This window comes from Pteropus medius, unplaced genomic scaffold (assembly GCF_902729225.1).
Source record: "Pteropus medius unplaced genomic scaffold, Ma_sr-lr_union100, whole genome shotgun sequence".
In the NCBI taxonomy this organism is placed as follows: Eukaryota; Metazoa; Chordata; class Mammalia; order Chiroptera; family Pteropodidae; genus Pteropus; species Pteropus medius.
Genome location: NW_024351647.1, coordinates 1,354,481 through 1,370,787, shown reverse-complemented (window position 1 = coordinate 1,370,787; position 16,307 = coordinate 1,354,481). Strand labels below are relative to the sequence as shown.

At 39.4% G+C, this 16,307-nt stretch overlaps 1 protein-coding gene across 3 annotated transcripts in view; it reads right to left on the bottom strand.

Annotated features, from left to right (window-relative positions):
* Positions 1-860: 860 nt before the first annotated feature.
* GPR176 (G protein-coupled receptor 176) overlaps positions 861-16,307 on the bottom strand; it is a 90,926-nt gene continuing 75,479 nt past the window's right edge. The window contains exons 2-4 of one of the 3 annotated variants that reach the window (XM_039843921.1): positions 8,566-8,818; positions 3,065-4,118; positions 861-2,512 (exon numbers count right to left, since the gene is read on the bottom strand). In XM_039843921.1, coding sequence (XP_039699855.1) covers positions 2,504-2,512; positions 3,065-4,118; positions 8,566-8,818 — 1,316 coding nt within the window. In that variant the 3' untranslated portion in view covers positions 861-2,503. Of the gene's footprint in view, positions 4,119-8,565; positions 8,819-10,269; positions 10,367-16,307 lie in introns of all 3 variants that reach the window. The other 2 variants (XM_039843924.1, XM_039843920.1) reach the window with 2 other exon arrangements.

Here is a 16,307-nt window from a genome sequence, read left to right as displayed (position 1 = left end):
GTCTCACTTGAGAGTCTCCTGAAAACAGAAGTGGAGACGAGGGCTTTATGCATTAGTGTTTTGGGGATGTGATCCTTGAAGGCATAAATAAGGGCTATAGAAAGCCAGACAGGGAAAGAGGAGGAAGTCAATAAAAGGATGCATTATTGTCACCATGGGGGGCCACAGGGGCTTAATTCTGCCTGACCTCTTGAGATGTGGAAAGATATCTCCCACAGTTATCCAGCAGGACAGGAGGCAGGAGTATTTATCTACTGGTTCCTGTGCCCCACTAATCAAGGGTTACCCAGAAGGTAGGGAGCTCTCACAGGGCAGAAAGCAGAAAAACTAGTCCTTGACTGCTCTCAGGGAAGTGAGTGGATGCAGCCAGCAATGGCACACTGCAGATATGGCTCAAATCAGAAGTAAAGTATGTGAGTTGGGGCAAAAGACTTGTGACATAGTAATTATCTCCTCATTTTACAGGGAGGAAACCAAGATGGATAGAGGTTACCTCACCTGCTTAAGGTCATAAGGCTGGTAAGTGGTAGAGCTAGGTCTCAAAACATGGGCCATCTGGCCTCAAAGCCCATGATCCTAACCATGTGCTATCAACCCCCACCCCACGTGAGGGAGGATGAAGACTGCACTCTACTCTGTCCTGGAACCCATGTTTGTGGCATTTATTCAAACATTGCATTTTCTCCTTTGGGAATTCTTTTTTTAAGTTGCACCAACACAATAAAATGCTACTGCAATGCTACTGCATCTGCATTTATGGGGAAAAATGAATACCTTTCATTTGAGATCATGTAGGAAGAGAGAGGTTCAGACAGTATATACCACTCAAGGGAAAAGAAGAAACAAAAACACACAACTCATACGATCTTTTGAGTTCAGAAAACTGCTTTTCAATTTTTTATTAAAATGTAATTCTTCAAAGAGTGTAGAAATACACCTGGCAATGACCTGTTAAAAGTCATCCATCTGCTTCAAACATCGAGAAATATCTACCAAATTCCACCTCATTGGGATTTATTAAGCGGTACAAATATATATTATCATAAGGACACCAAAGTGGCTACATTTGACAGATTCTTCTAAAGTGGACATAATTTTCTGACAGATTATGTTGTCCCTTGATGAAAGTTGTAACAATTGTGAAGGATTTGAAAGACATGTTTGAAGGGCCACATGTTAACTATCAGAGCAAGAAGCTACAGACGGCATGCACAGAGGGCCTGGGAGGCAGGGGGCACAGGGAGAGAGTACGGCAGTCCTGGGTTTCTGCTGTGAGCACACAATGCTTTGAGGAGACAAAACACACAGAGGAAGGCACTCCTTCTGTAAGGGAAGGGTCTCTGTATTCACATTCAGGAATTATAAGACACCACACCCAGGAGAGGACAGGAAAAGGAAACTCCTTACACAGAGTCTGAGTTTCCTCTGAGGGACAAGGGCCAGTGTGATGAAAGGAAAGGATACGTGAGGACCACTGCCTTCAGGATACAGAAGTGTGTGGTGAGAAGGCCCACTTCCTTTCAAGCTTGCTCAAGGCACTGGATGGACTCCTCTATGTGCTGTTAACAAGAACAAAACCTCCTAGAGAGAAGAACAAGGCTGGCACTTGATTTGCTCTCAGCGAGAGTGAAGTGTCACCTATTTGAACTCAGCCTGGTGAAATCCACCTTCAGTGGACTCAAATTGCTTGTGAGAGCCTCCAGGGGACTAATCACTTGAGGACACTGTCCTTCCTCTTCTATCCACTTGGGCTCCTGCTCAAACTACACTGAGAGGGAAGAAGTGGAAAGATTACCTAGTCTAGGTATAGCCTTTGCATTTTACAATGATTAGTTCTTTCTCTCTGTTCTGTTCCTCCTATAAGTCCAAAATGAAGGGAGAGTCACAGTTGCACAAATAGACTGAAAATGAGACTGGTCACGCCTGGTTTTGGAGTCTTTCTCTGAACGGGGAATGATTTTTGTCAGCCTTTTCCCACTCTTTTTGGCAGAATCACCTCCCTTAATCAAGTAGTTTTAGCTTACTATTTCCAAAGGACCCAGTTCACACTAAATTTGCATTTCTTAATTACTTTTGAACTCCAAAAATTTGCATGGAATCATTTTTCCAATATACCTTACTCCTACTCACTGCTAGTAGCACCTTTAGGTGAGAATATGTGGGAAGAGAAAAAGACTACAGTGCATGGACATTTCACAGTCTTTCTTCTCCACCTCTAAGCTTCTCATTTGTTGAAAGAAAACACACACACACACACACACACACACACACACACACAATTTATGGGAAAGACTTAAAAAGAGCTTGCAGTGTTTTCCAACCTACACTGCAGATGTGTCTAAGGTCTCAGTGATGCCTGGAGGTTGTCAGGATAATCCAGGACAGAGTATCTTCCTTACCACCAGGCACATCTATTGCCATATCTTTCAAATGGGGCAGAACAGCCATTCCTTATCCATGTCACGGTGAGAGGATGAAGGGCATCGGAAGGGTTGCCACGTCCCTATATTTCCTGAAGATACAGATCGATATTATCCATTTTTAATATCTGTCATATTTAAGTCCATCAAATAGGCATTTTCTTTGTAGCCACGTCACACTACAATTATCTTCGGCTTCCCTTGGAGTGCCCCTACTCCCTTTGAGCTCATGGATGCTCTTCCCCCCATGAATTCCCTGCTGGACCCACAGAACTGAAGTGTCCCCAGAAAATGCACATGGTGTAGCCACCCCAAGACCCGGTTTTTGTTTCCACAGAGGGGGATGGGGACATTACTAAGGACATGGATCACTGAGATAAATATATATATACTCCCTCAATAAGGAGGACATTTGATTTTATAGAGATTTCCCTCTCATTCAAAAGCATCTGGCCCAGACAGGAGGGGTCAACCCATACAGGGTTGCAATGAGATCATATAAATCACAGGGCCAGAGTGAAGGGAGGGCAGCAGCAGGGGAGATCCCTGCTGTTCCCAGGAATTTTCAACCCTTGCTAGGAATCCACCTTCGGGAAAATGCTCACTTTATTGTTTCTGCTCATCTTACGCTCCACCCTGCCTACCTTGGGCATCTTCGTCTGGATCAGCTCTTCTGGGGTGTTACCCAAGGGGGGAAGCAGCCGCTTCTTGCTGTTTCGGGTCTCTGAGAACCACTGGGGAGGCAACTCAAAAGGCCCAAAGCCAAACTGAAGGGAATACTTATCAGGGAATGTCTCAGGTTCCACAGGGGCTGCTGGAACCACCTGGGATATAGAGTCCACCGTGCCAGGGGGTGGCACATGTGGTGCAAACTGTGACCCCCGATCTCCCTCCAGGCAGGTGCTAAGTATCTCCTTGGCCTGGAGGTCAGCAGAGCCAGGGTACTTTGCTTCACTCTCTTCCTCATCCTCCGTGGGCTTAAAGATCTGCTGCTGCCCAATGTGGAACATCTCCAGGAGCTGGCTGCCCGAGCGCATGCTGGGCTCCAGGCTAGCCTCGGCCAGCCCACTCCCTGTACTCACCACATTACGGCGACTGTACCGATGGTGCAGTTGTACCAAGGTCCCTATCAAGCACTTGCGGACAGATTTGTTCACAGTAAGAAAGAGCACAGGGTTCGCCAGCAGAGAGACTTTGGGCAGCCAAATGGCAGTGAGCAACAAGAAGATTGAAGTGTCAGGGACGTTGAGCACAGTCTGGTAGATGACCAGGGTGGCATAGGGCACACTACATAAGATGAAGACCATCACCATGGACAGCAGGGTAGCGTGCAGCTCGGCCTCCCGCTGGGAGGCATAAGGGATAGAGACGGTGTTCTGTGGGGTCCGCAGCGCTGCTATGATGACCTTCTTCTTCTGGCTGGCACTCAGGGCCCGTCGGATCAATATCAAGAAGAGAAAGACTACAGCCACAGGCACGATGACTGTGGTGATATTATAGATCAGAACATATACCAGGTGGCCCAAGGAGTTGCTCCAGACTTCGCTGCAGGTAGACATGGCATAGATGTCAGCCACGTTGGTCACTGCAAACACAGGGACACTGGCCACCACTGCATGGGCCCAGATGTACATCACCAGTTCGCGGGACTTGGCATCAGATATTTTTCTCTCCAGTGGATAGAGGACTGAGTAGTACCTGCAAAACACATGCACCAAATTCGTTTCACAGAAGATATGCTTTAAATTAGGGGAAACCAAAAGTGGAAGAGAGGGAAAAATGGGTCAAGTTCTTTTATTCTGCCTAAGACAAAGGAAACCACTGGAGGAATTAGGGAGCCAGACTTCAAGACATGAGGACTTAGCTGTACAATTTATAGCTAGCTTTATAACTACTGCCACCAAGATTAAATCCCAAAGAGTGCTCTCAATATAAAGGAAGTCTTCATCTGCTATAAAGACACTTATTTTTCAATTTAAAGGTAAAGGATAATTTGTAAAAAAAAAATTTACATGGGCTAGAGGAGCTTCAGGGCAATTTTCAAAGCCACTAACAGAAAGAAATTTGTCTGCCCACATTTCCAAAGCAGACTCATGCCACAGTGTATGTATGGATAACATAAGCCTTATAGCTGCTCAGGACAGAATAACCCAGTACGAAGGATGATGGACTCTGACAAAGTCCTTCCACCAAACCAATTCAACAGACAAAAATTATGCCTGCTCAATATTGTTCCCATGACAATCACTTAGTGACCCTAGGGGCAATTAATAGGTCTAAGATACCTGCATGATTAGATTTTTGTTAAAATCAGATTTTCATTCAAGTTTTAACTTGATTATTCTGTAACTACGTAATCAGAATTCCAAAAGCACCTTGTTTCCATATCACCAATGATTTGGGGGAACTGAGTAATTCTTCAAACCCTAGAGCCACATCTGTCATGAAAGGGCTGCCGCTGGCCATCAGGAATATGGCGATTGTCAGAGATTATCCTGGGCCACATCTCTGCAGTCAGCTAATGCTGGAATCAACCTTACAACCCTATTAACATTCATTCATTCATGAGGCCAGGTACACATGCATGCCTTCCTGCCACAAAGATTTCTGAGCACCATCTATATGCCTAGTACTGTGCTAGACACCATGTTACAAAGATAAAAAAGACATACAGGAATGTTTTTGAACTCAGTGGGGGAAAACACATGCAAACAAACAATTATAAATGAGGAGATGATGGTTCTCTTGGAGGTACGCACAAAGGAGATATGGCAAAAGGGGGCACCTGGGAAAATGTCAAGAGAAGGCGGCACTTTGATGGAGTCTAGCAGGGGACAAGCTGGGGGAGAATGTTCCAAGTTGAGGGAGATACGATGCAAATACAACATGACCATGGATGATGTAAGATGGACGAAGCATGGTGAAATGTGTTCTAGATCTCCTTCTAGGAGGGGGGGAAAAAGAAAGAAATGCATAAGTTACACATGCTCCCAATTTTATTTCTCTGAATACAAATAAAGTTTTCTAACCACAGCTCTATAAATCCAGTGTAATGGCCCTGCAGTCACATGCGAACACATGCTCAGGAGTCCACTGTTTATGTTGCCCATTTACTAAATGGTAGATAACAGACCCAGGCTTCCAGTCATTTCTGCATATATTAGGAACTAGACTGCAACACAAGCACACAGGCTCATTATCAATAATTTTGTTAGTATGTACATCTCTAGAAGATAATGCAGGAAGTGTACGTGGCCTCTCAATTAACTTGCTGAATCGGTGCCACAAAACCAATATCTGAGAAAGAAGTGAGAGAAAGGGTTGTATTCTCTTTATCTTCATGCACATCATACTTAAGCTTACAAGTAATTTATGTCTCTGAATAATAAAATAGGACCTTATAAGCTCTGTTTTTCTACTAAAAGGACATGCCTACCTTAAAAAAAAATAATGGCACAAATTTTCTGATGAAAAGAAAATAAGGATTTCTTACTGTTAGGATATTTTCCCAAGACAAAGGGCCCAGAAATAGCCCACTGTTATTATTGCATTGATTCCAGGTATAACAAAAAAGCGTTCAAAATAATGTGTTCTCACTCTTCTTTGATTCCTATTCTTAAAAAACTTTCAGGATTCATAGCAGCATTATTCACAATAGCCAGAAAATGAAAACAACCCAACTATCCATCACCTAGTCAATGGATAAACAAAATGTGGTATATACATACAACAGATTATTATTCAACAATAAAAAGGAATGAAGTAAATTGTTCAGAGAGTAGATCCTAAGAGTTCTTATTATAAGAAAAAAAATTGTTCTTTTTTTGGTATCTATATGATGGATGTTAACTAAACTCACTATGGTAATCATTTCACAATATATATATGTCAAGTCATTATGCTGTGTGCCTTAAACTTATACAGTGCTGTAGGTCAATTATATCACTAGAAAACTGGAAAGGAAGAAAAGAAATCAAGTACTGATACATGCTACAACATGAATGACTCTTGAAAAGAAGCCAAACACAAAAGAATGTATATTATATGCGTCCACTTATATGAAATGCCCCCCAAATGCAAACGTATAGAGACAGAAAGTAGACTAGTGGTTGCCTATGTCTGGTGACGGAATGGAGAGCGAGTGTAAATGAGCATGAGGCTTCTTTTAAGGGTGATAAATATGTTCTAAAGTTCAATTGTGGTGATGGATGCACAACTCTATAACCATATTAAAATTCATTGACATACATTGAAAATGGGTGAGTTTTATGATAAATTATTTCTCAATGAAACTGTTTTTAAAAATCTTTCAGAAAAGTCCACAATATGAACTGAAGACTTAAGACTTCATTGAGCTGGTAGTATAAGGGGCAACTGGGAGGACACCTGCCACAAACACAGAATCCTTCAACACAAAATTCAGGAAGTAAACTGACTTTTCACTGTTATATTCTAACACTGTGCACTTTCCAGATATTCAAAGACCTCTTGTTGAGCATGGAAGAGACGTGCCAAATCACCATAAAGCCAGCATGGCAAACTGGCATTGATTGCATGGTGTACATTCAGCTTGTTGAAGGGATTTGAATGGTCCACATAGTTTTTGAATGTAAATTAAATGCAAACATATAACAATGACAGAATTCTAGATTTCTGATTTCTCTTCTAAGAAAACAGAAAGTCCTGCCAACTAAGTCTAGATAGCCACAAAGCAACTATTAGTTGCACCTGCTGAGTAACTAACACTAATGAACAGGAATGCAGAACCATGACCTCAGCCTGGTCTGTGTCACTTGGATTTGCCTCATCTGCCCCTGTGGATGGTGAGTTTCTAGTGAGAAATTTTCAGAGATGGAGTGGCTCACAGCCAGATCTGATGATAAAATGATTGCAGACAATATATCTAAAGAAGAATGTGCTAATAAAAAGCAAAGCCTAGAGAAAGAGAGACAAATATTGGTATGACCTAGCCAAGCACAGGCCATAAATAATACATTTCTTTCTTCTTAACGCTGAGGAACCTGAGGCTCAGAAAGGTTAAGATGCTTTGCCTAAAGCCACCCACCAAGAAAGCGATGTTAAGCAGGATTTAAAGGCAGACTTCTGGCTCCAGAGTTCCCTCTCTTAAGCTAGTTATGTAGGGGTTATGTGTGACTCTGTGTCTCTCCAGGCAGCTAATGAAATTGGGGTTCCAGACCTGAGAGATGACTCCACAAATCGGTTCTGCAATCCACATACTTACAGGTCATTAAGGTATTAAGTAAGTTTTGAACTTACTTAATAATGGACAAAGAGTTTAAAAATTCCAAATTCATTCAAAATGTAGTTAAATTTATCATAGAGTATAAAGTCAGAAGAGTCAGCACTATTGCTTCAGCAATTTTTCCTTTATGTAAACCCTAAAAATCAGAAGTACTCATGCACATAAAATACTTTTCAATTTCGTTTGCTTATTTAATTCTATTCTCTAAAATGTATTATTATCTCAACTGTATTCAGGACATGCTAGCAACAAAGGGAAAAGGCAGGAAGCTGTTGATTACTGAGATCTTTACACTTAACTTTGATAAATTTGATCATACTATGTATGATGGCAGTAGCTAAGATATAAGATTCATTTCCAAATGAACATCCTGTTAAAGAGGATGGGAAGAGAAAACAACAACCATCACAACGTAAAGCCTTGAAAATAAATCCTCCAAAGGCATTCTGGTGCTATCTGGACTAATCATTTGTTAACTAACCATGAATTGTTCTCTTGTTCTTCCAGAAATGTTTTCATCCTATATCAGAAAGCTCTAATTGCAGAGCTTTGAAGCAGATGAGCAATCTACGGCAAATTGCAATACAAATACCGCCAATTCTTACCAAGCAGAAGCTACACCATAATTCTGTAGCTGTGCCCCAGCAGCTTCATGATGTAACCTCCCAATGCCACAGCTTTTCTTAGTGGTCCTATTTCTCGTAGCTGCTGTTAAATCAACCTGTCTTTTGTGAGGAATCTGTTTTGACAATTCATTCTCTTTCTGTTGACCGACCACAAGCTGATAAAAAGTGGAACAGTGACTATTTCCCATTTGTTTCGTGATGCTAATATTTCAATACACTTAAAACAAAAATTGAGCCCCTAGCTGCCTGATCTTACCTGTCCAAGGCAATGGCAGGGAAGCTGAGGATCGTCACAGAGCAGAAGACTTTGTGCAAAAATTTGACAACCTTGCAAAAGAGCATGGTGTAGATCCACCAGCAACAGTGAGGGCTGGTGCTGAGGAGGATATCGAAGGGCACGCAGACTAGGCTGGCACAAATCCCCGAGCAGGCCAGGTTTTTAATGAACCTGTTGGTGACAGATTTGAACACAGCTGTGCGGCAAGTTGACCATAACACCATGAAGTTTCCTGGCCAGATACACACACACATATACACACACACACACAAAAAAAAAGATTAAAAATAAAAATGAGTTTTAAAATAAAAATAAAGAAGACAAAAAAAAAAAAAAAAGAAAAAAGATACAGGTTAAAAAAGATTCAAACACCACATATCAGAGTTGATTTCAAAGGATTTAATTTAAATACTTACATATTGTCTATGTACGTGGAATCGTTAAATCATTATGTACATCTCAAAAAGGCTAGAAGAATTTTTAGTAATAAGTTTTGTTACTTAATTTAGGCATAATAGTATTATGATGTTGATTCAGTATCTTCCGAGTATAAATAATTTGCCAGATATTACTTAATCTCAGGCAGTCTACTCTCACATAGTTTGCAAATGACTTCCACATTAGGACACAAGCTACGCATTCAAATTTAGATTTTCTAGTAGCCATATTTTTCAAAAGTGAAAAGAAGCAGGTGAAATTTTAACAGAGTATTTTACTTAACCCAGTATGCCCCAAATATTATCATTTCAACCTGCAATCACTACTTTAAAACATATTTCATTCTTGTTTTTATACTAAGTCTTTGAAATCTGCTGTGCATTTTTTAAAATTGAAATACAATTGATATATAACATTGTATTAGTTTTAGGTATACTAGTGTGCATTTTACTTTATATTTATAGCACATTTCAATTTGCACTAGTCACATTTCAAGTGCTGAATAGCCACATGCAGCTAGCTAGTGGCTACTGCACAGGACTGAGTTGTTTTAGATCTTTAGCAGAAATGACACATTTGACTATCTCTCTGAGCAGCCTCCTTTCATGGCTTCCACAGGCCTATACCCTCCTGGTTTTCCTCCTACCCACCCACTTCTCCCAATTCCTGGCTGTTCCAAGTTTTCTTTACCAGGCCTCACACGTCCTCTCTCTCTCTCTCTCTGTGTCTCTCTCTGTGTCTCTCTCTCTGTGTCTCTCTCTGTCTCTGTCTGTCTGTCTGTCTCTCTTTCTCTCTCTGCAGCCTCTCCTAGGTTAAATTACCCTTTCAAGTGGCTTTCTATTGAAATGCTGATGACTCCCACATTCAGGTCCTAATTAGGCCTCAACTGCCAGACTTATTTCTAAAAAAAGTTGATCCACTACCTCTCTTAATCCGTTAGCCTCCCCTTGGTCCTCAAAAGCCTATGGATCTGGTACCTATCTGCCTAATGTTACTCTTCTCTTCCTCAGGCTTGCTGGGCACCAGCCACTCTGGCTTTTTTTTTTTTTCCTGTTGCCTTTGCACACGTTTTTTACACTGCCTAGCATGCTCCTCATAAATTTGGTTCCTTTTAATCTAGGTCTTAATGTAATGGCTGCCTCCTCAAAGACCTTCTCTAACCATCTTTTTATTTTAAATACTCATTGCTCCTCCCTTCATTATACTCTTTTATAATACCCTGTATGTAATTTTCATAGCTCTTACCATTATTAATTTGTTTACTGGTTTCCCTTCCATTTCGTGAGGCAAAAAACCCGGTCAATCTTGTTCACTGTTATAATTCCATTGCCTCGCTCAGTATCTGTCACACAACGGGGATTTGATAAATATTTGTTGAATAAATGAATTTGTAAGATAAGGGGACAAACAGTAATCAAAAGTCCCTGCAGTAAGATGACCCCTTTTGTAGTACGTACATCAGTAGTTCCCAAACCTTGCTGTGCATCAGAATTACTATACCAGACATCTTGAATCACAGTTAATAGGTACGGAATCTGGGAGCCTGCATTTGTAACAAGCAACCCAGATACAGCTGGCCCCGCAGACTAAAGTTTTAGAAATACAGAGTGTATAGCCCCCACCCCAGAGGCTCACAGGGACCAAGTCTTCAGGTTTACAGAACAGCCTATTCTACTGCTGGAGCTTTTACCTGATGGGAGAACCAGGTCCATTCAGCCAATCAGTCATGACCCACAGACACTGCTGCCTCCTGTACACATGCTCAGGGAATGTTCTCCAATAAACTGAGCCAAGAGCTCAGCCTTGCTGAGAAGTTGAGTGATGGTGCCAGGGGAGGGGGCAGGGTTCAGGGCTGCTGCCAATCACTGCAAGGAGCTGCCTAAATGCCTTAGATCTTGACCTAACTTACAGTCAAGAGTCTCTCTTCAAACATGATATTCTATGGCTACCTCCTATCTGCCAGACAGAGTAGAAAAAAAAAAAAAGCCACTAATTTTAGGTAAATAGGCAAGCCGCTTCCAGGAAATTCTCTACCAAACTTTCCTTGCATTAGTAACTACCACACTGAGATGAAACCAGTGGTGTGAACATATACATATATACATTTATTCAGTGTAAGAACTGTTTATACTAATACCACCACCTTTGGTCCCCTCAAGCTTTCCTGTCACCTCAGTGATAGTCTATGCAAATAATAATGTATTTGAAGCTCCACTGATTTGGGGAATTCTTTTTCCTGGACTTTTCCCACTAAAGCACACATCAGAATCCGGCTAAAGCATCTTTCCTCACTTAAGTTTTATATACAGGACTTAAACTCTGGTAACCATCTAAAAGTGAAATAAGACACTTAAAGTAATCTGCCATGAAGAGTAATCTGACGTCTGTACATGTCACAGTACCTTCAGTTGTCAAAATCAAGAGGTCGCTCCAGTCCACTAAGGGATCTCCCATAAACACAATCCTTCTTTGCTATAAATCAAGACCCTTCAGATTTTCTTTCTCTCTCATCACTGTTAGTTTTCATAGCTTGGTAGGTTATGCTGAACAAAACATTTTGAGTAACCAAACAAACAGGAAAATTCATCACAAAGGAGAGGACAGGCTGTGGGCCAAGTTTTCTCATGCACATAGTAGATTTTGTTGAAACTTAACTGAAACTAATTTCCATCATTATCCTCCTATTCTCTTCTCCTATCTTTCCCTCTATTATGTCAGGCATACTTCTTTAAAAAATCATATATTTTATTAATATATCCATATTTGTGAGTGAGGAAACCTGTTTTCAATGGTTATTATTTAAAAAATTGATACTGCTATCGTCACATTTTATCTCCACTTACTTATAAAACTCTAAATGGCATCTGGAGCCTAATCCCTTTTGCTATTAAGAACCTGAAGCTAAGAAGCCTATGTTCTTTCCATTCTTTAAACTATTTCTCTCTCCTCTCACTTAAAAATGGACTCATTCGGCTCTAAGAACCTGAATTAGACCAAAAAATCAGGAGAGAGTCATCCACGCTCAATATCTGACACACATAAAAAAGGCGTGTGTCTGTACACACAAACACACACACACAAGCACATGAGTATACACATATATAGGCATGCACACAAGTATACATACAACAAAGCAAGATAATTATATATTTGATCATTTAATCTCATTAGCACTTCAGATTCATCTTAGCTTAACAAGACCTACTAAGGATAATTCAGTATACATTTTAAGCAACACAAATTCAACCTTGAGATACTTTTCATTTTAGAGATCATGTTCTAAACCATCTAATCCTCCATCTAATCCATGATTCAAGTTCCATACCCATTCTTCCTCCATATATATTCCTGTTATACTTTCTAATGCTGGATTCCATGACAACATTCAATCCCAGAGCTGTGGGGACAGCAACACAGCCAGTATATACTCATAGCACACACAACCAAAAGGGAAAGAAGAAGGAAAGGGTGATGGCAGAAACATGTCAATTAATTACAACTAACAGATAGTACTTGACAGACCTTGAGGAACTCACCATGCAATTTTTTTTCCAACTAAATTTTGCATTTGGAAATTTCAAACTGTGGTTGTTCTTTTTAACTGATTCATAGGCTTTTCATCTGTGAGAACAATCCTGGTGTATTAAAGAGACTAGTAATCAAAACAAAATATTCCAAAAGTGCCTTAGAAAATAATATGCCATTGAGAATCCTCTTGGGAAAATAGATACATTATCCTTTTAAAACTACAGGCTTCCCCAGAGACTTACAGCAGTAAAAAAGAAAAAAGAAAATAAAAAATCAAGGCCATGCTCTTCAGAAAGATAACATTATCTCCCAGAACATTCTAAAAAGTGAAACCTGAAAAAGGCAAAAGCAAAGTGGAGGCAATATTACATTATAAGGAAAATCCTAAGAAGACAGACTGCCAAGAGGGAGGCCAAAGTGAAGTAACAAGAATTAAAAAGACTACAGAGGATTTTTACACTCAGCAAACACCATGTGATATAAAAGGAAAGTCTAAGCAAGTTAGGTCATATCAATTCCATAACAGAAAAAACAAAGAACAGACAACTACTTTGTGTAGAATGGGATTTAAAATTTCTTCTTTCCTTCAGTTTGCAAATAAAAAAGTAACCAATAACAGGGTCTCTTGGGTTAAAAGAATTATATAAAATGAACATCAGGAAATGCTTTTAATTAATCTGCCAGATAACAGTTGGAATGCCTTTTAGCCTATCCATGTCTTTATATTTAAGGTGGCTTTCTCATAGCCAGCATATAGTTGACTTTGCTTGATAACTAATCTGACAATCTGTCTTTTAATTGGTATATTTAGATTAGTTACATTTAATGTAATTAATGATACAGTTGGAATAAAATCTACCATCTTGCTAGTTGCTTCCTATCTGTCTCATCTTTTCTTTGTTTCTTTTTCCTCTTTATCTTTGTGATTTTGGATTGAGTATTTTTAAAAGTCCGTCTTATCTCCATTATTGGTTTATTATTTCTATTTCTTTTTAAACTTTTTAGTAGTTTCCCTATATTTACTACATATATCCTTAATTACTCACAACCTACATTCAAACACTATTACACTTCTCATGTAGTATAATAATCTTGTAACAGTATATTTCTAATTCTTCCCTCCTAACCTTTGCACTTCCATTGCCACACACTTTACTTTTATATAAACTATAAACCAAAATACATTGCTGAAATTTTTAAAATAATTTAAGGGGGAGAAAGTATTATTTTTATCTTCATTTTAACCTTTTCTGGAGCTCTTCATTTCTTTGGGTATATCCAAGTTTCTGCCTGGTATCATATTCCTTGTGCCTGAAGAATTTCCCTTAACATTTCCTATGGTACAGGTCTGCTAGTAATTTATTCTCTCAAAGTTTGCCTGAAAATGTCTCCTTTTTTCCTTCATTTCTGAATGACATGCTTGCTGGGTATAATTTTATGAATTGAGAGACTTTTTTTTTTACCCCAGTACTTGACTGATGTCATTTTACTGTCTTCTGGATGTTACAGTTTCTGATAATATGTCTTCTATAAATGTTATCGTTGTTCTCCTATATGTAATAAGTCTTTTTTCTCTAGCTAACTTCAAGATTTTCTAATTCTCTTTGGTTTTTAGCAGTTTGAATATAATGCATCTAGGAGTGTGTGTGTGTGTGTGTGTGTGTGTCCATCTGTCTGTCTGAGTGCGAGTCTGTACCTGGCTAGGATACTCTGATCTTCTTGAATCTATGGACTGACATTTTTTATTATTTTCAGAAAATTCCTGGCCAATATTTCTTCAAATATTTCTTCTTCCTCATTCTTTCTCACTTCTCCTGCTAAGATTCTAATTACATGTAGTATATGTGGTAAGCAAAATAACACCCTACCACCAAATGTCCATACCTGAATCTCTGGAATCTGTGCATATGTCAGGTTACATGGCAGAGAGGAATAAAGGCTTCTGTCAGGTGACCTTAAAATAGGGAGACTGTCCTGAATTATTACAGGTTTAAAATTTTCCCTATCTGATAATTTCAATATCTGGGTCATATCTCAGTTGGGATATTTGATTGTTTTGTTTCTTGACAATCGTTTTTCTTATGTTTTAGTGTGTCTCATAATTTTAGGTTAAAAGCTAGATATCATCTTTAGGACATTTATATTGCTAAATGATATTTACAGGACATTTGGACAGACATACACACACAAACACTCACACACAATTACACAAAAGCATTATTTAGGTCAGGTTCCAGATCCCAGGCCACAACTCAGCAACTTCATTTAGCAGTCCCATAAATATTCATAGGATTTCTCACAGGCAAGAAAGAAGAACAGGTTTGGTAATTTTTAAAGAAAGAGAACAGGAAAAGAAGGTAAGGGGAAAAAAAGGAGAACAGAACACTGAGAAAAATAAAAGGTTTTTTGTGGATTAGACACTTTTTATTACTATACCATGCCACAGATGTTCGGTTCTTAAACCTGTATGATCATTGGGATCCCCTGGAAAGCATTTAAAATATGGATCCCTAGACATCTCGGCCCAATTGAATCAGAACCCTGGAAGGCCCGAAATCTTTATTTTTATATGCTCAATAGTAAATTCAGATGACCAGTCAGGATGCACCACCACAGCTACTCACTGTCAGCCTTCACCATACTGAGTACCTCAGTGTATTCATTGCTTTTTTCAGATATAAAGAGAACATTCCCCAATATTGAAGGCAAAAATATGTAAGTCACAGTGAGCTCTAATCATAGTCTCCAAAGAGCCCCAAAGAAATCCTTCTCTGGCCAAGGATCAGTTTCGGACTGCTGCTCAGTTTCTCAACATGGCCTGCAGACGCAGAATCAGCTATGGCCACAGAAACACCTTTTTCTACCAGAAGAGAAACAAAAGAAAGAATAACATTCTTCGACCACTTTTTTTATTATCAATGCTCATTGATTCATTGCATATCTCCCAGCTGTTCACTGTCTTGGGTCAAAGAGAAGGGACAGGGGATTTTAATCTTTAATCTCCTATATGGATTAATTCCCTAGCTACCTAGAGAGTCAGACAGGCTAAGTGATAAATAGAGCTTTTTTGCCACTGGTATCAAAAGAATTATGGCCATCAGTAAGAATGTGGGTGGCCGTGGGGGTGGGGACCAGCTTACAGGCAGAGAGCTGTGCCTGGTGGTTTTCAATACAATTTGGTCTTCCTCCCAAACTAAAAATTTGAGCCTCTTCCTAAGTAGTGAAGTGTCAATTTGCTGTAACTTGTGATTAAACTATCTAATACCTGCCCAACTCTGTTTAAGCTGATCACTACGAGCATGAAAAAATTGTTATTTTAGTTACAATTAATTTGATTCTAGAGGTTTTTCTGAAATGATACAGGAGGTTCAAATTAAGCAGGAATTGAATTAGCAGGAAGCTATGTTAGTAAGTTTATTAAAATTCATGGTGAATTTTACATAATTACTTTGAATGAAAAGCATCTTATGAAATACATATCCCCAATATAACCTTGGATGATTTCTCCTTAGAATACTTGTTCCCAATGAATATTTTAGATAAAATATTAACAGTATTCACTTTGGTAATACATAAGACTATATAAAGAGACTCCAACAATAGCCTCTTCCAGTCAGCTCCTGGGAGGCCACACAAAAGATTTTAGGTGAGTCTATTACAAATGCATGTATGTTTTAGCAACAGTGGTATTCCTAAAGGCAAACTGTATAGCACAATCAAGAAAAAAGATCCCAGTGACCACAGCCACTGGGGCT